This window comes from Microcaecilia unicolor, chromosome 1 (genome assembly GCF_901765095.1).
Source record: "Microcaecilia unicolor chromosome 1, aMicUni1.1, whole genome shotgun sequence".
Classification (NCBI taxonomy): Eukaryota; Metazoa; Chordata; class Amphibia; order Gymnophiona; family Siphonopidae; genus Microcaecilia; species Microcaecilia unicolor.
In genome coordinates, this window is record NC_044031.1 from 38409702 (window position 1) to 38430935 (window position 21234).

Below are 21234 nucleotides of genomic sequence, written 5' to 3' on the forward strand. Positions count from 1 at the left end.
AGGGCACTGTGTGTGAACAATCCAAGGTCCAGCAGCTGAAGACTGAAACCTGTACCAACACAAAAACCACTGCTATTTTTTAAATCACTAGGGAATGAAAGCAGAGCTGCCACCTTATTCACATCTAGTAAAGAGTTGCAGTGATTCTGTGGGGGGGGGGGGGGGACCCTTGACTATACTGTATTTATCTATGTTCCTATGAACTGTAGGGTTTGAGTTGCAGTTATATTGGACTGTTTTAGGTTGATAATGAATCCCAGAGCTGCGAGGAATCCAATAATTTCTGCTCCATGGCACATACTTTGATTAGAAGGTGCCTGGACACCAGAAGAAGAATACACTACAATGACTTAGTCTAATGTAAAGGTGAAAGACATACATGGGTAATTACAAATAAATAACATAAATAAATGCCTGAACCCACTCCTAGTTCTAATTGAGCTGGAAGACCAAAGGAGAAGGAGGAGGAAACTTGCCAGACCACCCTCTCCCCCTCCTCCACAAAAAAATACCACAATCTTGTTGAACCAAATGATCCTTGTGGGCTATTTGCTTTAGTGGTTGCAACCTCTGAGCCAGTGTTACAAAGAGGGAGAGCTGATGATAAATGTTACAGGTGCTGATGACGCTCAATAGGCTAATCTCTGCAGTGTGAAGACAGTATCATATCAGCGACCTGATAACAATCAGCTTTGTTTAGTTACACTCAAGACACTAAATTGGCTCATGGACCTACTACAGGCTCTTGATTCTTCAAATATTCTGAGAAACTAATGTGTGTATATATATATATATATATATATATATATATATATATATATAGTTACACTGTCATTACATATGTACACACATATATAAACAGTCTGTAAAGAAGATGCAATACTGCCAAACAGTGGAACAAGATGAAAGGGTTTGCACAGAAGTCGACAAGCTGTCTGAGAGGACTGTGGGGTTCTTCTGAACACTCAAAGAGATGATTCTCCAGCATCACGGTACAGGATTCAGCACTCGGTAAAAATCAAAAATTGCCAGCTGCAGCACAGTGACAAAACATGAAACTACCCGCAGAATAATCCAACCTGAAGTGACCGTGTGTCACATCTAAAGAAAGGACATGCATGTGGTCTGGAAAGCTCCTAGACAACATTGTCACTGGATCATTTGTACGGTGGGTCAATGTGCAAAAGCTTCAGTTTTCTCCAGGACTAATACTGCATGAGAAAGCTTCAGTCCTAGCTGAGGATGGCTTAATATTGAGACGTTGCTACACGTCAAGCACTGGATCTGACCACAGCAAGTTCAGCTCCTCTCCTGCACCTAATATTTGAAGGTTCTAATGTGTGCTTATTAGGTGTTTCATTGGTAATGTGCTGACATCGTATTATGTCTGTTATTTGAATGTTCTTCCACGCTGTCTATTATGGTACTGTTTGTACTGACGTTTATGGTAGTTATATGATTGTTCAATGGTGCTGTTTTTTTTTTTTGTTACATTTGTACCCCACGCTTTCCCACTCATGGCAGGCTCAATGCGGCTTACATGGGGCAATAAAGGGTTAAGTGACTTGCCCAGAGTCACAAGGAGCTGCCTGTGCCTGAAGTGGGAATTGAACTCAGTTCCTCAGTTCCCCAGGACCAAAGTCCACCACCCTAACCACTAGGCCACTCCATTGTGTATATTTCTGATACTGTATCATGTTAGTCCTATTACTAGGATTCACTTCGCCGTTTCCAACGTTTACCTCGTTGACTGTATTTATTCTTACATTCAGTCATTTTACTATTGTGCTGTTAATGAAACAAAATTGTAAGTTTTATGATAAATTGCTATACACCTCCTTGAATGAATCTTTTCATAAGGGAGGTTAATAAAGCCCAACAAAAAAAAATAAATTTAAAAATACCGATGGAAGTGTTGTTAATACAGAACTAGGAGTTGTGACAGGAGGCTGGATGTGGCTAGCCTTGGGGCTAATGCAAGGAATGGTTTGTTTACAGAAAGGCTGGTTGATGGATGGAGGTGATGAAGATGAAAACAGTTAACAGAATTGAAAAAGGCTGTTGCAAGCACAGAGAATCCCTTAGCAATGTGGAAAGGAGGGTCAAGCCGGAGATCAAACAGGGTCTGTGGTACAGTAGTGGGAAGGCAGCTGTCATAGCCTAGGTTATTATAACTGACGTGCTCTGGTCATTTTTTTGCATTCTGGAGAAATCCATCTTTGACTTTAAGAGAATGTAGCAACTTTTACGTACATCTAAAAGTCCCTGTGAAGCGTTACAAAAGAGATCTGGACAGGGATGGAGGGAAGGTCATGGCAAAAAGGAACTGAAAAAATGCAGGCCAAAGAGGTGCAAGCACTCAGTAGCTGAGTCTACACTACAAAGGTAAAAATGAATGTGGGCACATAGCACCCTGTCATCAAACTCCAATGTCTCCTAGAAGGTCTGGGGTCCCCTTTTAAAGTTAATCACATTGGGCTAAGTAATCAGGTAGAGATGGTCTGTTTGTAAGGCTAACAGATATACCAAGATGTTTTGAGAATGGCTAATCTTCATTTTTTTCTTTCCAACCCTACAAAATGTGGGAAACAAATTAGACAAATCAGTCTAGATTGCTTGTCTGTCTACCTGGAGGTGACATAGCTTTTTAAAAATTTCAAAGACCAAATTTGGTGGGGGTGGGAGTATGGAACCCAGTGAAAGGCACAGGGTTTGAAAACGGGGTCCAGCTTGGACTATTATAAAGAAAAGGCAGTGGGAAGGCCACCACAAACTCAAAAGACTGGGACAATAATCATAAATCTCAGAAAATGTATTGAGTAAAGATTCGACACGATACCATGTTTCGGCCACTGGCCTGCCTCAGGAGTCTATTTTACATAAATGTATATCAAAATCTCCAGTATCGAATCTTTCTTGTGTAATGGTACAAAAGATTGGTCTTTAAGAAAGACCTTTGTGAAAACATAAGAAATCAGTGTGTCTTCCGATCGCACAATGAAAAGCCAAGTAAATCGTTTGTACCATTACACAAGAAAGATTCGATACTGGAGATTATGATAAACATTTATATAAAAAAAAAAAAAAAAGACTCCTGAGGCAGGCTGGTGGCCGAAACATACCTTTTCAGTTCTGTTTCTTCTCATTGGATTTCAGAGTTCTTCCACCCAGGAAGATTCCACTGGACCTACTACAAAGAAATACATTTTCTATGCATTTCTATGGGGGGACAGTTTCTGCTTTTACAGCACAGAAAACTTAAGACACGTGGAAACATAACCAGTGCTCTCCCCTAGACCTTTTGAAAGGGCATGCCCCTCAGCTGATTTTACTGACCATCCAGCTTAACTTAACAGAAAATGTTATAATACTGTGTAATACTCCGCCGCCCCCACTTGGCTACGTCTTCATGCCATCCGGCTAGCAAAAATTTCTGGAAAGAACACTGATAGCAGTTAGGGAATTGCTCCTTTCAAACAGCCTTTTCCCTGTTTTACACTCCCTGTCACAGACACACACGGAGCCAACACAAATATATAATCTGTGTTTTGTATGTGAGTGTAAAACACAAAACAAAACATAAACACACACAAAAAGACACAAAAAGAGAGAGACACAGCAGGGGATTAAAAGAATTACATGAGCTATGCTCCGCATGCCTTCCCCGCTTGCTTTCTTAATACTGCCTGAAAAAAAAGACATTAGCGATTTTTTTCACTATGCTCAGCCCCAACTAATTCTTTATGCATGAGTTGGAATCTGTCTTCTGATTTTACCATTTTAAAAAAATCAGCTTTTCTTATTTCTTCCCCTCAGTTCTTTGGATAGGGGAAAGTACTGATGAGAAATTAAGGAAAAACTTTATGATCGCAAATCTAAGGAGAACTAGTTTCTTTCAAACTAAAATTTTAGGACTCCAAAGTTATGAAGAAAACATTATATTCTTAAGAAGCTTAGGGCAGTAAGGAAATATTTCACTAGGGTCACTTTTCAAATGCTGGTTCAATCTCTTGTGTTGTCTCGACTTGATTATTGTAAATCTTGTTTTGATCTGTTGCTCTAACACATTAATCAACCATTTACAGGTAATGCAAAAATACAGCAGTTAGACTAATTTTTGGGTTATCAAAATTTGAGTCTGTCAAAAGTTATTATCTGGAATTGCATTGGCTCCAATACTTGCCCGTATACAGTTTAAGCTAAACATTACAGTTTTAAAATTTTCTATGGAATTCTCCTTGTTATCTGACGAACTTAGCACTGCCATTACGAAATGTTCCTTCTTGTTATGCCGTGCAAAATCAGTTTATGCTACGTTTCCCTGATGCTCTTAAACTAAAACTGGTTAAACAATTTACATCTTCACTACAATATCAATTTGCTACATGTTGGAACAGCTTACCTTTATTTTTAAGGTCATGTCATCGTTATGTAAAATTCAGGAAACTTTGAAATCTTTTCTTTTTCAAAAGACTGGTCTCATATCTTCTAATTAATTACTGTAATATTAATGTTAAGTTACTCTTTTGTATTTATTTAATAGTATCATAACTCCCAGATTGTCTGATCTAGTTTAAATTGTAATCCACCCTGAACTGTCCAGGTAGTGGTGGAATAAGACTCAAAATAACATAACATTTCTCCGTAAAAATGTTGCTGTGTATATAGGATCAGGGGTGGCCCAAGACAATCTGCCATCTGAGGCGAAGGGATGGTCTCCCCCCCCCCCAGTCTGACATCGCCCTCCCTTCCCCGAATTTACCTTCTTTTCTGGCTTTCCAAAAGTCAGGGCAGCAGCATGCAGTTCCCATACATTGCCCTGATGCTGGCCTCAGCCCCTTCTCTCTACTGCGACCTACCCCACCTCCGCGGAAACAGGAAGTATATCAGAGAGGCGGGCCATAAGAGAGAAGGGGTCAGCTTAAGGGCAGCGTATAGGAACTGTTGCCGGCCTGACTTTTGGAAAGATAAGGTAAATTCGGGGAAGGAAGGGCAGGGGATTGTTGGCAGAGTGCAGCATGTGGGCAGGCGGGTGGGGGGTGGATGCTGCTCCAAAAGAGTGCCGCCTGAGGCCCCCCCCCCACCTCAGATGGCCTAATGGTAGGGCCACCACTGTATGGTACGCTAACCGATCATGATTGGAGCTCTTTCTTAAACTAGGAGGAAATTCCAGTGCCATCAAACTCTTCATTTCACCTAAACAAAAAAAGAACCCCCGCACATAAATATGTCAAAAGCCATGTCCCTACTGGTTTTGTACCACTTGTTGACTGGATCCCATAAAGACCCATTTTCAGTAGCACTCGCATTCTCAGATTTACCAGGAGTGTCCCATCTAGTCTCTTCCCCTTGAGTTGAGTTCTGTTGGTATTAGATGACTATAGTGATTCCATCACCTCAGGACGGCATCTCTGGATATTTCCTTTAGTGTCTCCACCTCTGGAAAGAGCCTCAGCCAGTACCAGCAAGGCAAAAGCAGATGTGGCAGAATAAGTTGTTCGTCTGTGCACTACACCTAGAATGAGTCCATTTCACCACTTTGCTTTCATATTTATTTGTCCCCAGTTGTGTTTCCTTCCCTGGAGTTAGTGTTTGTCCAATTCAGGTACATTAAGTACAATCTCAGTATCTCTGATTTAATACTAATGCTCTTCTTAGTACTTGCATTGTGCCAAAGACAATTTCCTTCTGGGGTTCATAGGGCGTCATATATACAGGCAACACTTCAAGGTTAAGTTTTTTTTTACCAGTCCAAAGTTATGTAAAGTGATCACTGTCATTTCCTAATACATTTTTCTGGTCTCTGCATCTCCTGATACTTAATGTGCGTCTGTCTCTCCGTACGTACTACAGAACTGCTGCTTGGTACAGACACTTGTTGGAGCAAAACCAGTCCTTGTATGATTTTTCCTTTACCAAGTTTTCTGGTAACGTTCAATGTGATCACATCATCTTCATTCTCTACATTTGGCTGGATCCTGGTCCCAGTGTTCCTCTGGTAACAGGATATTGTAGCATTTATAGGGTTTCCAGTGGATGAAGGTTACTCTAGCACGGATTCACTCATCTGTGAAAAGTCTTTTGGATATGCCAGAATAAGTCTGGTGAGTAATATCTGAGTCACTGCAAAGCTGTTCCTACATGTAGTATGTAACACTGTTCTTCAGTCTTGCCGTCAGTAATAAACCAGGCTACATGAAGAGAGAGCTCGGATCCTGCCCCGATGCTGGCTGCAATGGCCTCTCCTCAATGACAGCCTGGTTGCTGCCCCAGCGTCAACTGTATGAATCCATGCAAACTGCCAGCTGCTACAAGAAAACAGAGCCCATCTATGAGTGGGCTTCTCCGGGCACTACAAGAGTACAGAGTCTATCTCCTGCTTTAGTGATGGCTCGGTGGGCTTCTCTTCTGCGTGAGTCCCCAGGTGCTGCAGAAGAAGCGAATTGGTGCTGAAGCTTTTCTCGCACTCGTTGCACTTGTGAGCTTTCTTCTTCTCACCGGTGTGGATCTTCCGGTGACTTATCAGGCTGTCCTTGCGGCTGAAGCTTTTCTGGCACTCCTCACACTGGAACGGCCTTTCCCCCGTGTGCGTTCGGCGATGCTTGATGAAGTCGGACTTTTTTGTGAAGCTCTTTCCGCAGTCCGTACACTGGTGCGGCCTCTCCCCTGTGTGAGTTCTTTGGTGGGCATAGAAGGCATTCAGCTCATTCAAGGTCTCCCCGCAGATGGTACACAGGTAAGACCTTTCCCTGTGGGTATTCTTGTGCTGAATGAGCGCCGAGCGATGCATGAAGTTTTTGTCACATACAGCACACTTGTAGGGTCTCTCTCCAGTGTGGGTTCTCATGTGCTGAATGAGGTCAGGCTTCTGCTTGAAGCTCTTCTCACACTCTGTACAGGGGTATGGTCTTTCCCCCGTGTGGATTCTAAGATGAACTTTTAGGTTCCCCAACTTTCTGAAGTTCTTCTCACACTCATGGCACTGATATGGCCTCTCACCCGTGTGCATCCTTTGGTGTACGATGAAAGACGTGTGGGATCCGAAGCTTTTTTCACACAGTACACAGTGGTAAGGTTTCTCGCCGGTGTGTGTTCGCTTGTGGTAGGCCAAAGAGGACCTGTGCGTGAAGGTCTTCCCACATTCAGGACACTCATAGGGTCTCTCCCCCGTGTGGGTCCTCTGATGCGCAAGTAGATAGTGCTTGTTGCTGAAGATTTTCCCACACTCAGTACAGACGTACTGCGTCTCTCCTGGCTGAACCTGCTTCTGCTGCCTTAAACGACATGGCTCCTGTACAAAGCCATTACCATAACCGAGCCATTTAAATGGTCCTTCTGTGGTGTGGATTCCGTGTGGCATGGCCAAATGCTCTTCAGACAGTATTTTCTGCGGATCAAGTCCTGCATTGGACCTCTCTCCACTCACAGTCCCATCTTCTCCTAAATAAAGACAAAGTACAGTTTAATACATTTAATTTTCCTTACTGCAATTTTGTTTCTCCATCACCCATGAATACAGCAGATGCTAAATGCGACACTGAAATTCATCAAATTATATGTAATTAGCTCTCTCTAGTGGTGAGGAGTAAGGACTACAGGCATTTTTTATGAGGATGGAGATGCTGTGAGGCCCACTCTCTGGCTAATGGACAGAGCTACTGCGTCAGAACCATTTCTTGATGGTTTCCTCGTTTTACTATTGAGCATAATATCTTCATACTAGACCTACAAGCCAGAATTTTACGGGTTGAACTGGTCACCTTGCCTACAATGCAGCTTCAGATAAATATGGTGAAGTCTGATTATTATATCCTTAGGAAATTAAGGGGCCCTTTCACTAAAGCATGCCGAAAAATGGCCTGCGCTGGTGTAGGCATGTGTATTGGACGCGTGCAGGTCCATTTTTCAGCACGCCGGCAAAAAAGGCCGCTTTTATTTTCGAGAAAATGGACGTGCGGCAAAATAAAAATCAGCGCACGCTCATTTTGGGCCCGAGACCTTACCGCCACCCACTGACTTAGCGGTAAGGTCTCACGCGTTAACCGGGAGGTAATTGTCAGTGTGCGTACACTGCCGATTACCACCCGGTTAGCGCCACGAGGTAGAAAATAGAAATTATTTTCTGCCAGACGCGCGTCAAAATTAGAATTACCGCCTGGGGCACGCGGTAGCCGGGCAGTAGTTCTAATTTAATGCGTTATACGCGCGTAGGTGCCTACGTGTTTTAGTAAAAGTATCCCTAAGGTCTATATAAAAGTATATTACTGTAGATTCCTTTAGCATACTTGTTTGGTCATTTTTGCTGCCTCGATTTGATTATTGCGACCTTGCTTTGATAGGCTGCTCTAAGATCTTGTTAAATCGACTACAGACCGCTCAAAATAATACAGTCAGGTTGATCTATGGTCTAACCAGATTTGATTCAGTTCAAAGATATTATTCTAGGTTGCAGCGGTTGCCGATCAAAGCATGGACTGATTTTAAATTGTATGTCATGGTTTTTGACTGGAGAGGCTCCTGCTTATATGATGTGTTTGTTAAACGTTACTTTATAGTACTATTTCGAGATATAAAACTAGGGACCAACTATTATTGGGTTTTCCAGAAGCAACAAAATTGAAGTCGAGTACACATCGCTCCGCATCTTTACAATGCCAGATGGTATCAATATGGAACGGGTTACCTTTATCACTTAGGGCTAGGAGTGATTACCTGAGCTTTCGAAAGCATTTGAAAGCATTCATTTTTCATAAATGTGGCCTTTTCGAATTTAACAACATGAAGGGCCCTGTTTACTAAGGTGCGCTAGCGTTTTTAGAGTGTGCTGAACACTAGAGACACCCATTAGAATATATGGGTGTCTTTAGCTCTCAGGAGGGTGGGGTCATAGCAGGGGTGTAGCCAGACAGCAAATTTTGGGTGGGCCTAGTCAAGAAGTGGGTGGGCACCAAGTATTCTCCTCTCCCCCCCCCCCCCCCCCCCCCCCAATGTGATGAGGCCAGTATCAGCAGCTTAGGAAGCTTAGACTGCTGAAGTGGAAAGCAGTGTTTTCAGCACCATCAGGGGGAGGTCTTCAGCTGGCGAAGCCTGGGATCCCCACTAGCTAGCACTAAATATGTGCTGCTGTTGGGTGGGCCTGAGCCCTAAATGGATGGGCCCCAGCCCACCCAGGTCCACCTGTGGCTACGCCACTGGGTCATAGGAGTCCAAAACTTGAGAAGTTCACCCAGGACAGTGCTCCTCAACCCAGTCCTTGAGGCACATCTAGTCCCGTCAGGTTTTCAGGATATCCATAATGAATATGCATGAGACATTTACATACCAAGGAGGTATTGCATGCAAATCTATCTCATGTACATTCATTGTGGATATACTGACAACTTGATGGGACTAGGTAGGTGTGCCTCAAGGCCTAATACCCTTGCAGTGGCCATGTGGTAACCTGGGCGCCTCCAGTTTAAGAATGAAGATCACCATAATCATTATATTTTAAGCCCAGCGAAGCTTCAGCCTCACAAAACCATCCCCAGGCCAAAATGAAGCTCGCGTGACTGTGAAGCAACTAAAACATGAGTTTGTTCACTTTAAGCTGGAATGCTCACCTTTCTCTTTTGTCAGATTCAGTGACGTTCTATATTGCCTCTCAGTACCTGTCAAACTGTCAATACATTTTGGAGGGGTTTTTTGATTGCTTGTTTGATATTATGCAACTGTGCTAGGACTTTCCTATTGCTCATGTCAAGGACGTATTAGTCCCTCTAACACACACATCTCCTAGCAGCTAAACAGAGCAATTGGTAGCAGTACCAATGCCCAGCATCAAATAAACTTCATATATTTGTGATCAACCCCCAAGAGCTGTTCTCCCATCTTTGGAACAGCTCTGCAAAGCTCATTGCCGACGTATCAAAATTGTAGGCGATACCTTTGCATTGCACTATTTGTCTGATGATCTTTATTTAATAATGTATATATTTTTAGATAGCACTAAACTGCCTTTCTGTGGTACAATCAAAGTGGTTAACGTTTATTATATGCAGGTACTTTTTATATGCTGCTATACTTACACAGTACTGTACGGCAGTGGTATATCCTCAGGCACAATATGTCCCTGCCCCAAAGAGCTTACAATCTAAGTGGGTACCTGAGACAATGGGAGATAATGGCTGGTCCAAGATCACAAGCAGTATCAGTGGCAGAAGCAGGTTTGAAACCCTGGCTTCCCCAGTTCTCAGCCTTTTTCTCCAACCACTGGGCCACATCCTCTTCCTTGTAAAATCCTGTTTGCCGTAGCAAGAGAGCAGTGCAGGCTGCTGAGAGGGAGGGGGGGCAAGGGGGGACAAAATTGCCCGGGCCTCCAAGGGGGGCCCGGTGCCGGGGTCGGGCCGCCAGCGCTGCAGTCCCCGGTCTCACCTGCCTGCCTCCTCGGCTTCAGGCCCCCTGCATTCGAAGCGGCAGTCACAGATCGCCTCCCTTCGGGCCTTCCCTCCCTGTGTCCCGCCCTCGCGGAAACTGGAAGTTACGTCAGACGAGGGCGGGACACAGGGAGGGAAGGCCAGAAGAGAGGCGATCTGCGACTGCCGCTTTGAATGCCGGGGGCCTGGAGCCGTGGAGGCAGGCAGGTGAGACTGGGGACTGCAGCGGCTTAGGCGTCTCTCGGTGGCCCTGGAGCAGTGAACTTGACACATACAAACGCCCTCATTCCATAACCTGGCGCCTAAATTAAATGTGCCGACTGCATGCACAAATGTAAGCATGTAATTCGCTTAGCACATAAATGCAAGGGGGATCACAAGGGAGGGACATGAGTGGGTTTAAACTTTTATATGCATAACTTACAGAATACTTGTAAGTTATATGCTAAAGGGCTGCATTTAGGAATGCCTACATATGCCTACCTCAGGGAATAGTGCTGCCCTGAGCCAACTTGCTTTGGTGGTGGCCTCCACCCCCATAGAATAGCTTCCAGCACCCCCTCCTCCCCCCCCCCCTCCACCCAGTGGGGTTCGACATCTCTCCCTCTTGTAGGCTGGCCAAAGGCTCCTGCCGGCAACCAACATAAATTTTACAAGATGAGTGAGAGAGGAGAGGGAACAATGCCAGATACACAAGGAGGGGGAAGAGAGAAGGGGAGAAAATGGACTGAGTGGAGGGGGGGGGAAGGCTTAACCTGTAGGCCAAGTGAGGTCAGAGGTTGGGTACTTTGGCGCCCTTAGTCGCTGGCGCCCTGGCCCAACCTCTGGGCCAATGGTTAAGCCGGCCCTGGGCTGCCACTGATTTGGCATAAGTGGACATGCCTAAAGGTAGATACATTGATATCGACTCACTCTAGTATTCCATAACGGAATTTTGGTACCCAGATGCCATTAGAGAATTAGCCCTTGGCCATTTTTTCTTTTTTTTTTGAGGGTGGGTGAGGTCAGTTGTCTTAGGGGTCCTGGAAATTATCATTTTGCTGTTTGGTCAGTAATGGTTATGTAAATTGTGTTACTTGGATGATGACGTTGTAAAAACAAAAAAAAAAAGAAATTAGCCCTCAGCATCGAGGCACCTAATCTGTGGTGCTCAGTTATAAAATTGCCCCCAAAGCAGTGGCGTTCCTAGGGCGGATGACACCCGGGGCGGATCACCGATGCACCCCCCCCCCGGGTGCAGTGCCCCCCCTCCCCGGCTAAACGACACCCCCCCCCTCAAGTGCATTTTTACCTGCTGGGGGGGGAGGGGTGCCGCGCACCTGTCGGCTCATTCCATGCTCCCTCTGCCCCGAAACAGGAAGTAACCTGTTCCGGGGCAGAGGGAGCATGGAACGAGCGGAGCCGACAGGCGCGTGGCACCCCCCCCCAGCGGCATGCACCCGGGGCGGACCGCACCCACCGCCCCCCCTCCTAGAAACGCCACTGCCCCAAAGGGTTTTCGTCATGTTGTGCAACCAGACCCCTTGAACTTCATCACTCACCTATGAAGCAGCTGGGTGGAGGCTCCCTGCTTGTCGGGTCCTGTCCCCACTCCCCTGGCTCTTCCTCCGGCTCCATCTTTATTATGACGTCGGGCTGGATATCTGTTTGCGGAAAAAGAGAACAGCAGCAGTTTCGTCTGATCCTCCAGTAGCAGCATTATTTAAAAATAAAACAGATTCCCCACTTCCACTTGTGTGAGATGCAGACATAAATACAGCAAGAGAAAGAGGGACGAGGACAGAAAACAGAGGGAAATCTTTTACCTGTTAATTAGCTTGAACCTCCCTCAGAGACAAGCCTCTGGGTTTTATCCTCCCCTCCAGCAGGTGGCGACAGAATGGAGAAAGTGACCTACTGATTAGTGCAAGGGCTGAGGATCAGAAAAGGGAGAGTTCAAATCCCGATTCTGTCACTGACACTCCTTGTGACCTTGGCCCAGTCCCTATCTCCCAGTGTCTCAGGTAAGTACTTACATTTTAAGCTCTTTCAGACAGGATCATATTTTACCTCAACGCTTATTACTACTGTATAGAGCTGCATATCTCCAGTACAGCTATACAAATGACATAAATGATTAGTATTACAAAACAAACTTCCGGAGGACCCCTCTCCCACCTCCAATAAAGAACTGCCAGGAGCCAAGATTCCTCTTCCTTAGATCTAATTTCTTCCCAAGCTGGAAACAAAATTACTTTTATGCCTTTTAATTTAAATGTAAAAAATGTGGGACTCTTTACCCTACCTTTCCAAATGATGCACAAGGCAGCTTACAACTTTTACCATCACCACCAAAACCAAATACAAGAACTTATACTAGCTATTCAGTTTTTATTTAAGTCTGTTTCCAAGTTTTAAACTTGCACAATCATTTTGACATCCGATTATAACAGACTTTGGTACAGCAGTACAAATTAAGTACCTATAACTCCAAGAAATGTAATTAATAGGTTGGAAATGTCCTTTTTTTTGGAGATTTCATCTATGATACAGTAACTTAGAAAAAAATTATTTATATATATTTTTTATTTTTTTGTTACATTTGTACCCCGCGCTTTCCCACTCATGGCAGGCTCAATGCTGCTTACATGGGGCAATGGAGGGTTAAGTGACTTGCCCAGAGTCACACGGAGCTGCCTGTGCCTGAAGTGGGAATCGAACTCAGTTCCTCAGTTCCCCAAGACCAAAGTCCACCACCCTAACCACTAGGCCACTCCTCCACTCGGAGAGAAAATATTAACTACTGCACATAGGCAGCAATTCTATACCTGGGCATCTTCCTTTAGGTGCAATGATGCAGTGCAGAGAACACCTACGATATAATTGCATCCTGGCTATGTGGGATATATCATCCTGAATACATTTGCAAGAAGCCTACAACCAAACTGGCCACCTCACCTCAATAACGTCACCATCATCTAGCAATCAGACACCATTTTGCTTTAAACATAAACAGTTGCCATCGTTTTCAGTCAGGAGGATCTGATCCAGCGGCATACCAAGGGTGGGGCGGTCTGCCCCGGGTGCATGCTACGGGGGTGGGGTGGGAGGGTGGAGGGAGCAGCTGTGCGGCTGTCGGTTCCTAGGGTTCCCTGCTCCCTCTGATGTTACCTCTTGTTCCGGGGCAGAGGGAGCAGGGAACCGGCGGAGCCAACAGCCACGTGGCTGCTCCCAGCACCCCAGGAGGTAAGAACAATGCTCCATAGGGGGGGGGGGGGGGGAAGGGTTGCACAGCAGCAACCTGCCCCGGGTGCCAGCTGTCCAAGGAACATCACTGATCCACTGATCTGATCCTTATTAAAAATTTGTATCTGGAGAAAGGTTATGGTTCTCATTGAGGTGTATTTTCAAAGCACTTAAGACTTATAAAGTTACACAGTAACCTATGGAACTTTGTAAGACTAAGTGCTTTGCAAATGAGCCCCATAGACTGGTGCAAGAGTTTCCAGAAGAGAGGTGGAAGAGAGTAAGTGTAAAATATATTTGGAAAATCGCGAGAAACGGGCTCAACCGATCGCTAGTCAGGATTGCACTGAAGAAAGAATGACAGTTGAAGAACCAGGTAGTAAAGTGACATTGTTTAGGCGAGGTTATGCAGAAAACAAGCTTTGTATCGTTTTTTGTTTTTTTTTAAACACACTGTAGAATACTAGTGTAAGCTGGCATCAGAGTGCCTAAAACGTACACGCCCACAGTTACAACCAGTCACAGAGCTGGCATACCTCAGCACACCAAAACGCATAACCTACAGGACACGCCCCTCCAGGATAGTGCTTAGGGTGCTTATGTGCAAATACTCGCATGCAAAGGGCTGCCTAACCTCAGGAGCCTGGTTATAGAGTGGAGGAGTGGCCTAGTGGTAAGGGTGGTTAGGGTGGTGGACTTTGGTCCGGGGGAACTGAGGAACTGAGTTCGATTCCCGGCACAGGCAGCTCCTTGTGACTCTGGGCAAGTCACTTAACCCTCCATTGCCTGCCGCATTGAGCCTGCCATGAGTGGGAAAGCGCGGAGTACAAATGTAATCAAATAGATACTATTGGAGATTCTACATGGAATGTTGCTACTATTGGAGATTCTACATGGAATGTTGCTATTCCACTAGCAACATTCCATGTAGAAGGCTGCGCAGGCTTCTGTTTCTGTGAGTCTGACGTCCTGCACGTACGTGCAGGACGTCAGACTCACAGAAGCAGAAGCCTGCGCGGCCACATTGGTGATCTGCAAGGGCCAACTTCTACATGGAATGTTGGAATAGCAACATTCCATGTAGAATCTCAAATAGTAGCAACAGTGGAGGAGTGGCCTAGTGGTAATGGAGGAGTGGCCTAGTGGTTAGGGTGGTGGACTTTGGTCCTGGGGAACTGAGGAACTGAGTTCGATTCCCGGCACAGGCAGCTCCTTGTGACTCTGGGCAAGTCACTTAACCCTCCGTTGCCTGCCGCACTGAGCCTGCCATGAGTGGGGAAAAGCGCGGGGTACAAATGTAACACAAATAAAATAAAAATAAATAAATAGACAAGCCCTTATAACACTCTTCTTCCAAATGATACTTCTGGCGGCAGCTTCAAAATCAGTCCTGTAATAAACTGAAAAGTTAGAGGGATATCCACGCGGTTGCTTTAGAAGTTGCTACAGGTGAAGAGGAAGCTCTGTATCCTGAGTGAAGCTTAAACCTCTGACCACGCAGGCTGCCCTAACACCTTGCCTTATCCATTCTACAGACCTTTCCTAACTCCTGGTAACAGGGTACATATTAAGGCTCTTTTAAGAACAAGAAGATGCAATCTCTCTCCTTTTTTCGGGCTCCTGCCCGTTTAAATCACCTAGGACTGCCTAACCGATGTTGCTTTTTTAATAATGTGTATGTGATTTTATAATTTGCTGAGAAAGTAGGATCGAGCGGAATAGAAATTGTGATAAACAAATAAATAAATCACTACCCTCCCCAGTCAGTAAACCCCAACATACTTATGTGTTTTCTTTGGTCTTCTCTTAGCCTTTTGCTGCTTGATCCGCCTTGCATCTACCATTCCATGAATATTCTTCTTGTTCAGGTTCCCTGTCTTCATACAATGCAGGGGAATAGCCAGACCTTGTGATGGGAGGGGGCCAGAGCCCGAGGCAGGGCCGCCAAGAGGGGGGGACAGGGGGGACAAAATTCCCCGGGCCCGGGCCTCCGGGGAGGGGCCCGGCGCCGCCGCCACAGTCCAGCCCGCCCGCCCTCCGTTGCTCCCTGGCATTGAACTTAAGCGCCTCACCTTCAAAAGCATAGCAAGCAGCGGCAGACCACTCCTTCCTTCCGTGTCCCGCCCTCGCCTGATGTAACTTCCGCAAGGGCGGGACACGGAAGGAAGGAGTGGTCTGCTGCTGCTTGCTGCGCTTTTGAAGGTGAGGCGCTTAAGGTCAGTACAGAGGGCCCGGGGGTGGAGAGAGGGCCCGGTGGTGGGTGGAGGTGGGGCCCCAGCGACCTCAGGTGGGGGGGGGGGGGGGCCCGGGGGCGGCCTTGTCCCGGGCCTGGCCCAGTCTCTCAGCGGCTCTGGCCCAAGGTGGTGGTGGGGGGCACATTTTAGTCTGCCGCCCTGCCGCCTCACCGCTCCCCCCGCCGCACCCCACAGCAGCAAATACCTTGGCTGGCGGGGGTCCCCAACCCCTGTCACCTGAAGCCTTGTCCAGCGCCGGTCTCCGGTGCCACTGCATTCCCTGCCCTGCTCTCTCTTCCTCCTGCAAACTCCTTTCAGTGAAATTGAGCATGCAAAACCAGGGGCCCAGATGAAATTTGGGGGGGGCCCAGGCCCCTGTGGCCCCACCTAGCTACGCCACTGATACAATGTAAACGGGATCCCCGTGCCTGTGCATGCTACTGCTACCTGAATGCACTGCCATGCTGAGCAAATGATACCAGAAACAAGTGAGCTGCTAAGACGTTTCTGCTCCTCACTCACCTATGCTTGGACTGTCGGGAGTTTCGTCGTCATCTTCCTCTTCCTCCTCTTCAGAGTCCTGGTGCCTCCAGCTGCATGGCTCGTTGACTCGCTCAGTCTTCGGCACGATGTCAGGTCGGGCAGTGGGAGAACCTGCACATGTGGAAAAGAAGTTACAACTACATCTCTTCTTGGCCTCCGAGAACAAAATATACCTGACTCTCACCTTATCCCATCCTTTCCTATTTTGTGTAATGATCTTTGTGACAGAAGGAAAAAAGTGAGATCAATAAAGCTTGAAGTTAATTAAACCACCTTCCTTAGTTAGTGGAAGGTTTATTGTGGTGTCGACCGACAGCTGTTACCCTTCTGTGGAGAAACATGAAAATTAATGAAATGCGCTCTTAAAGGGTATTATCAACCATAAATGATAACCATCCCTCAGGATAATAACTACTGAAAACAAACAGTGAATGTATGCTCAATGGGGTACTAACAAACTGTAAGCTCTCTTGGGCAGGGACCTACCTACTGTGTTGTAATTTGCATTGTGCTCAGATTTCTGGTCCCTGGTTTCTGGAAATTCCTCAGCCGCTGTTGCTCTTTTGCAAGAGCATCACGAGACACAGCTTCTCTCCTTCCCACACCCAGCTCCCTCTTTTTTGGTGGCTGCACTTGTCCCCATTACTCTAAATCTCTTGCTGTGCTGCTCTGTTTACAGCAAGATGGGTGTTGCTGGAGTTAATTCTTATGAGACCCCGGAGAATCTGTACCAACACCACATACCTCACAGTAAACAGAGCCACAAGGTGCTGGAGGAGCTTCAGAGTGGAGTCAACAGTAGTGAAGGAACAGCAGGATACAGTAAAGGGAGAAGAGGTGGCTTCTGGGGTCCATATTGGAGGAGGTAGAGAAGTGAATGGTTGATAGGGAAGAGAAAGGGGAACAGACTGGAGACTCGATTAGGAGCAGGACAGCGGAGAGAAGCAAAAAAGACCAGCAGGTGTGCGTGGAGAGGAGGAGGCTGGGGAGAGGGTGAAGGGAAGGTGAAAGAGGCGCAGAAACTCATGAGGGTTATGATCGGCTGAGGAAATGGGAGGAACGAGCGACTGACAAAGAAAGGTGGATGACAGCAAAAAGAGATGGGAGAGGAGACAAGCATGAGACTTAATAGAAATGCATAAAGCATAAAATAAAGACATATTTACTGATGCCTAATCTTATATGGACTGAACACTTCAATTAAAATTTATTTCATATTTTGGGGACAATATTCACCCAGTTGCACTTGGCATTTCTTTAAACACTGGCCATCACTGGCTAAATTAGACTAGATATTCAGTAGCAGCCCCTATCTGGATACTGGCATTCAATATCTGGATCTGGGAAGGCCGTTGGGAGTTATACAGGTATACTGATATTCAATGGTGGTACCCGGTTAGCAACCTGGTTAAATTAGGACCCCTTGAATATTGGCGGGAGCCCAGGTAACTCCCAGCTCTGCCTTGACTCTGCCCTCACATTGCTTGAACAACACTGCAGTGGGCACAGTTGATACTCAGTGGCACATGGCTGGTAAGCTAGCTAACCAGATAAAAGCCTCTCCTAACCGGTTATGCGTTCTGGGACCCTTTTACTAGGCCATTTAAGCATCTACATGCGCCCAAATGGAGTTACCACCCGGTTACCGCATGGCTCTTGTGGTAATTTCATTTTTGGCACGCGTCCGAAAAATAATTTTTATTATCGGACGCACGCCAAGTGGCATTTGATGCGCGTACGTCATTACCACCCGGTTACCACATGAGTCTTTACCGCTAGGTCAATGGCTGGTGGTAAGGCATACGCAGCGCTGTACACCATACACAAAACACAGTCCCTGCTCAAAGAGCTTACAATCTAGATACCATCCTTTCTGTGTGGCAAATCCTAGCTCTCATTTAAGTTCCAGTTCTAGGCCTAGGACTAGACTTAACGTTTTGGGGCAAAGGCAAACCAAAACCGCAAGTCTGCTTGTCTGGTTCTGAAATGGCACATTTTTGCCCAAAGATTCAATTTCCTGAAACTTCAGAATGGGAAAAGTAATTCCATGTTTGAAAAGAGAAAACTAAAAAAAATTCTCATGCAAACAATCCTTGGAACTTTTTTGCCAAAATGTGAAACTTTAGTGCCACCGTGCATTGTGTGGGGGTTTTTTTGTTTTGTTTTTTGCACAAGTGCTTGCCTGGCCTTTTCCCTTCCAGAAGCCTTTAGAAACTAGTAGGTTTCATGGTTCTGCAGGAGAAAACATCTTGAGGCTTCCTCACCTCTGCAAGAGCTACCGGAGGCTTCTCGCTGCTCTTCCCTGGCTCCCAGAAACTTCTTCGGCTCAGTCTTCAGCAAGATGTCTGGCCTGGCTGTTGTGTGACCTGTGCCAGGATGGAAAAGATGGGCTGTTAGTCCTCAGCAACTGTGTGAACATTAGACGGAAATGGTTTGGGGAGTTCTGGGGCCCTCTCAACATTTTCTGGGACTTAGTGCTAAGAGATGGTTTTCACATACTGGTTCTTTGAAGCATTTTTTCAGGGGGCAACAGAGAGTGTATGGTACATGACCAGATAAAGAAATGCAGTGGACAGGTTGGTTCATGCTTGAAACTAGTGTTTTTCAGTGTCCTCATGTCAAAACAGTCAAGCCAGATCTGGTTTTACTTTACCGCATGCAATGGAGGAAAATACCAGAACGGTTCGACCTCGTATCATCTGCTAAGCATTCAGAAGGACATAACTCTTTTCTCAGTCTAACAGCATCACCCCTGTACATTTCCTTCTACTACTCAGAGATTGAGCGGCAGGCGTGCATATGCATCTCATCTCAGACTGCCCTACTCCTCTCTCATCACTCCTTTGTGTTCCTCTCTCCTGACCTTTTGCCTGCCAGACATCTTGTTTACCTCTCCCCTGAGCCCCGAGTGGAGGGAGTGATGAAAGCTTTGCCAACCTGTACATGATCTCTCTGGCATTTCTTCCTCCTTCACCTCTGACTGGTCTCTGAAATTCAGCTTTTCCCCATGCTTAATTTTAAGCAGAATGTCGGGTCTCAGAACAGGACATCCTGCAGATGGGAAGAGTACGTTTAAAGTTTACTGAAGGTCTTCTCCTCTAAAATATTGTTTTAAAAGCAGACAGAAGAACATCAGTTTAATACAGCTGGCTGTTTCTTGTAAATTAAGCCTGTACATAAATACATAAGTGCTGCCATACTGGGACAGACCGGAGGTCCATCAAGCCCAGTATCCTGTTTCCAACAGTGGCCAATCCAGGTTACAAGAACCTGGGAAAATCCCAAAACAGTACAATACATTTTATGCTGCTTTATCCTAGAAATAAGCAGTGGATTTTCCCCAAGTCCATTTTAATAATGGCTTATGGACTTTTCTTTTAGAAAGCTATCCAAACCTTTTTTAAACCACGAAAACTAACTGCTTTTACCACAATCTCTGGCAACGAATTCCAGATAATTACACGATCAGTGAAGAAATATTTTCTCCAATTTGTTTTAACTTTACTACTTTGTAGATTCATTGTGTGCCCCCTAGTCCTAATATTTTTGGAAAGAGTAAACAAGCGATTCACGTCTACCCGTTCCACTCCATTCATTATTTTATAGACCTCTATCATACCTACCCTTAGCCGTGTTTTCTCCAAGCTGAAGAGCCCCAGCTGCTTTAGCCTTTCCTCATAGGGAAGTCGTCCCATCCCCTTTATCATTTTTGTCGCCCTTCTCTGCACCTTTTCTAATTCCCCTATATCTTTTTTGAGATGCAATGACCAAAATTGCACACAGTATTCGAGGTGCAGTCGCATTATGAAGCGATACAAAGGCATTCTAATGTCCTCATTTTTGTTGTCCCATACCTTTCCTAATAATACTTAAAATTCTATTTGCTTTCTTAGCTGCTGCCGCACACTGAGCAGAAGATTTCAACGTATCATCAATGATGACACCAAGATCCCTTTCCTGGTCAGTGACTCCTAACGTGGAACCTTGCATGACGTAGCTATAGTTTGGGTTCCTCTTTCCCACATGCTTCACTTTGCACTTGCTCGCTTAAAACGTCATCTGCCATTTAGATGCCCAGTCTCCCAGTCTCGTAAGGTCCTCTTATAATTTTTCACAATCCTCTTGCGATTTAACAACTTTGAACAACTTTGTGTCATCAGCAAATTTAATTACCTCACTAGTTACTCCCATCTCTAGATCATTTAAAAATATGCTAAAAAGCAGAAAGTGGGCCAGATTTAAGAAAAAGGCAAGTAATATGTACACAATGTGTTTGACTGTTTGCACCAGCATTAATACTGGCCTATAAGATCCAACCATTTTGTCTTGCTAGGCCACCAGAGATTATACAAACAAATCCCTCTTCCCCTGCAAAGTGTTGAGTCTGCACTATTTTAAAACAGAGCACTGTTTAGCCCCAAGGCAGCCAAACCAGGCAGAAATTCAACAGCCAAGATTAATTTACAAATGCTAGAGACTTTGACCCAGTTCAGTGACCTAACGCTATGCACTGCCATGCAGAAAACCAGGGTTCAGCTCCTAGCTTAGGGCTCCTGCACTGTTGATCAGCTGGGGCTGCGTGGGGAGGGGAGTCCTAGTCATTAAACAATAGTGACTCCTAGGGGCAGGATTTAGGGCCAATAACTGCAGGACTTCATGGTGCACAACTCCAAGTAGAGGCCTGTCACTGCAATCAATAAACCAAGGGCCCTGTTACTAAGCCGCGTTATAGGCGCGTTAGCGTTTTTAACGCGCGTTAACCATGTACGTGCGTTAACCGTGTACACACCTACAATATCCCTATAGGCGCCTACACG

The 21234-nt window shown here is 45.7% G+C and overlaps 1 protein-coding gene across 1 annotated transcript in view; it reads right to left on the reverse strand.

The window, feature by feature from the left end:
- Positions 1-1675: 1675 nt before the first annotated feature.
- The window catches only part of LOC115465473, a 253686-nt gene continuing 234127 nt past the window's right edge, over positions 1676-21234 (reverse strand). The window contains exons 27-31 of the mRNA XM_030196004.1: positions 19355-19468; positions 18682-18783; positions 16397-16528; positions 11957-12058; positions 1676-7440 (exon numbers count right to left, since the gene is read on the reverse strand). Of these exons, the coding sequence (XP_030051864.1) occupies positions 6353-7440; positions 11957-12058; positions 16397-16528; positions 18682-18783; positions 19355-19468 (1538 nt within the window). The 3' untranslated portion in view covers positions 1676-6352. The remainder of the gene's footprint in view (positions 7441-11956; positions 12059-16396; positions 16529-18681; positions 18784-19354; positions 19469-21234) is intronic.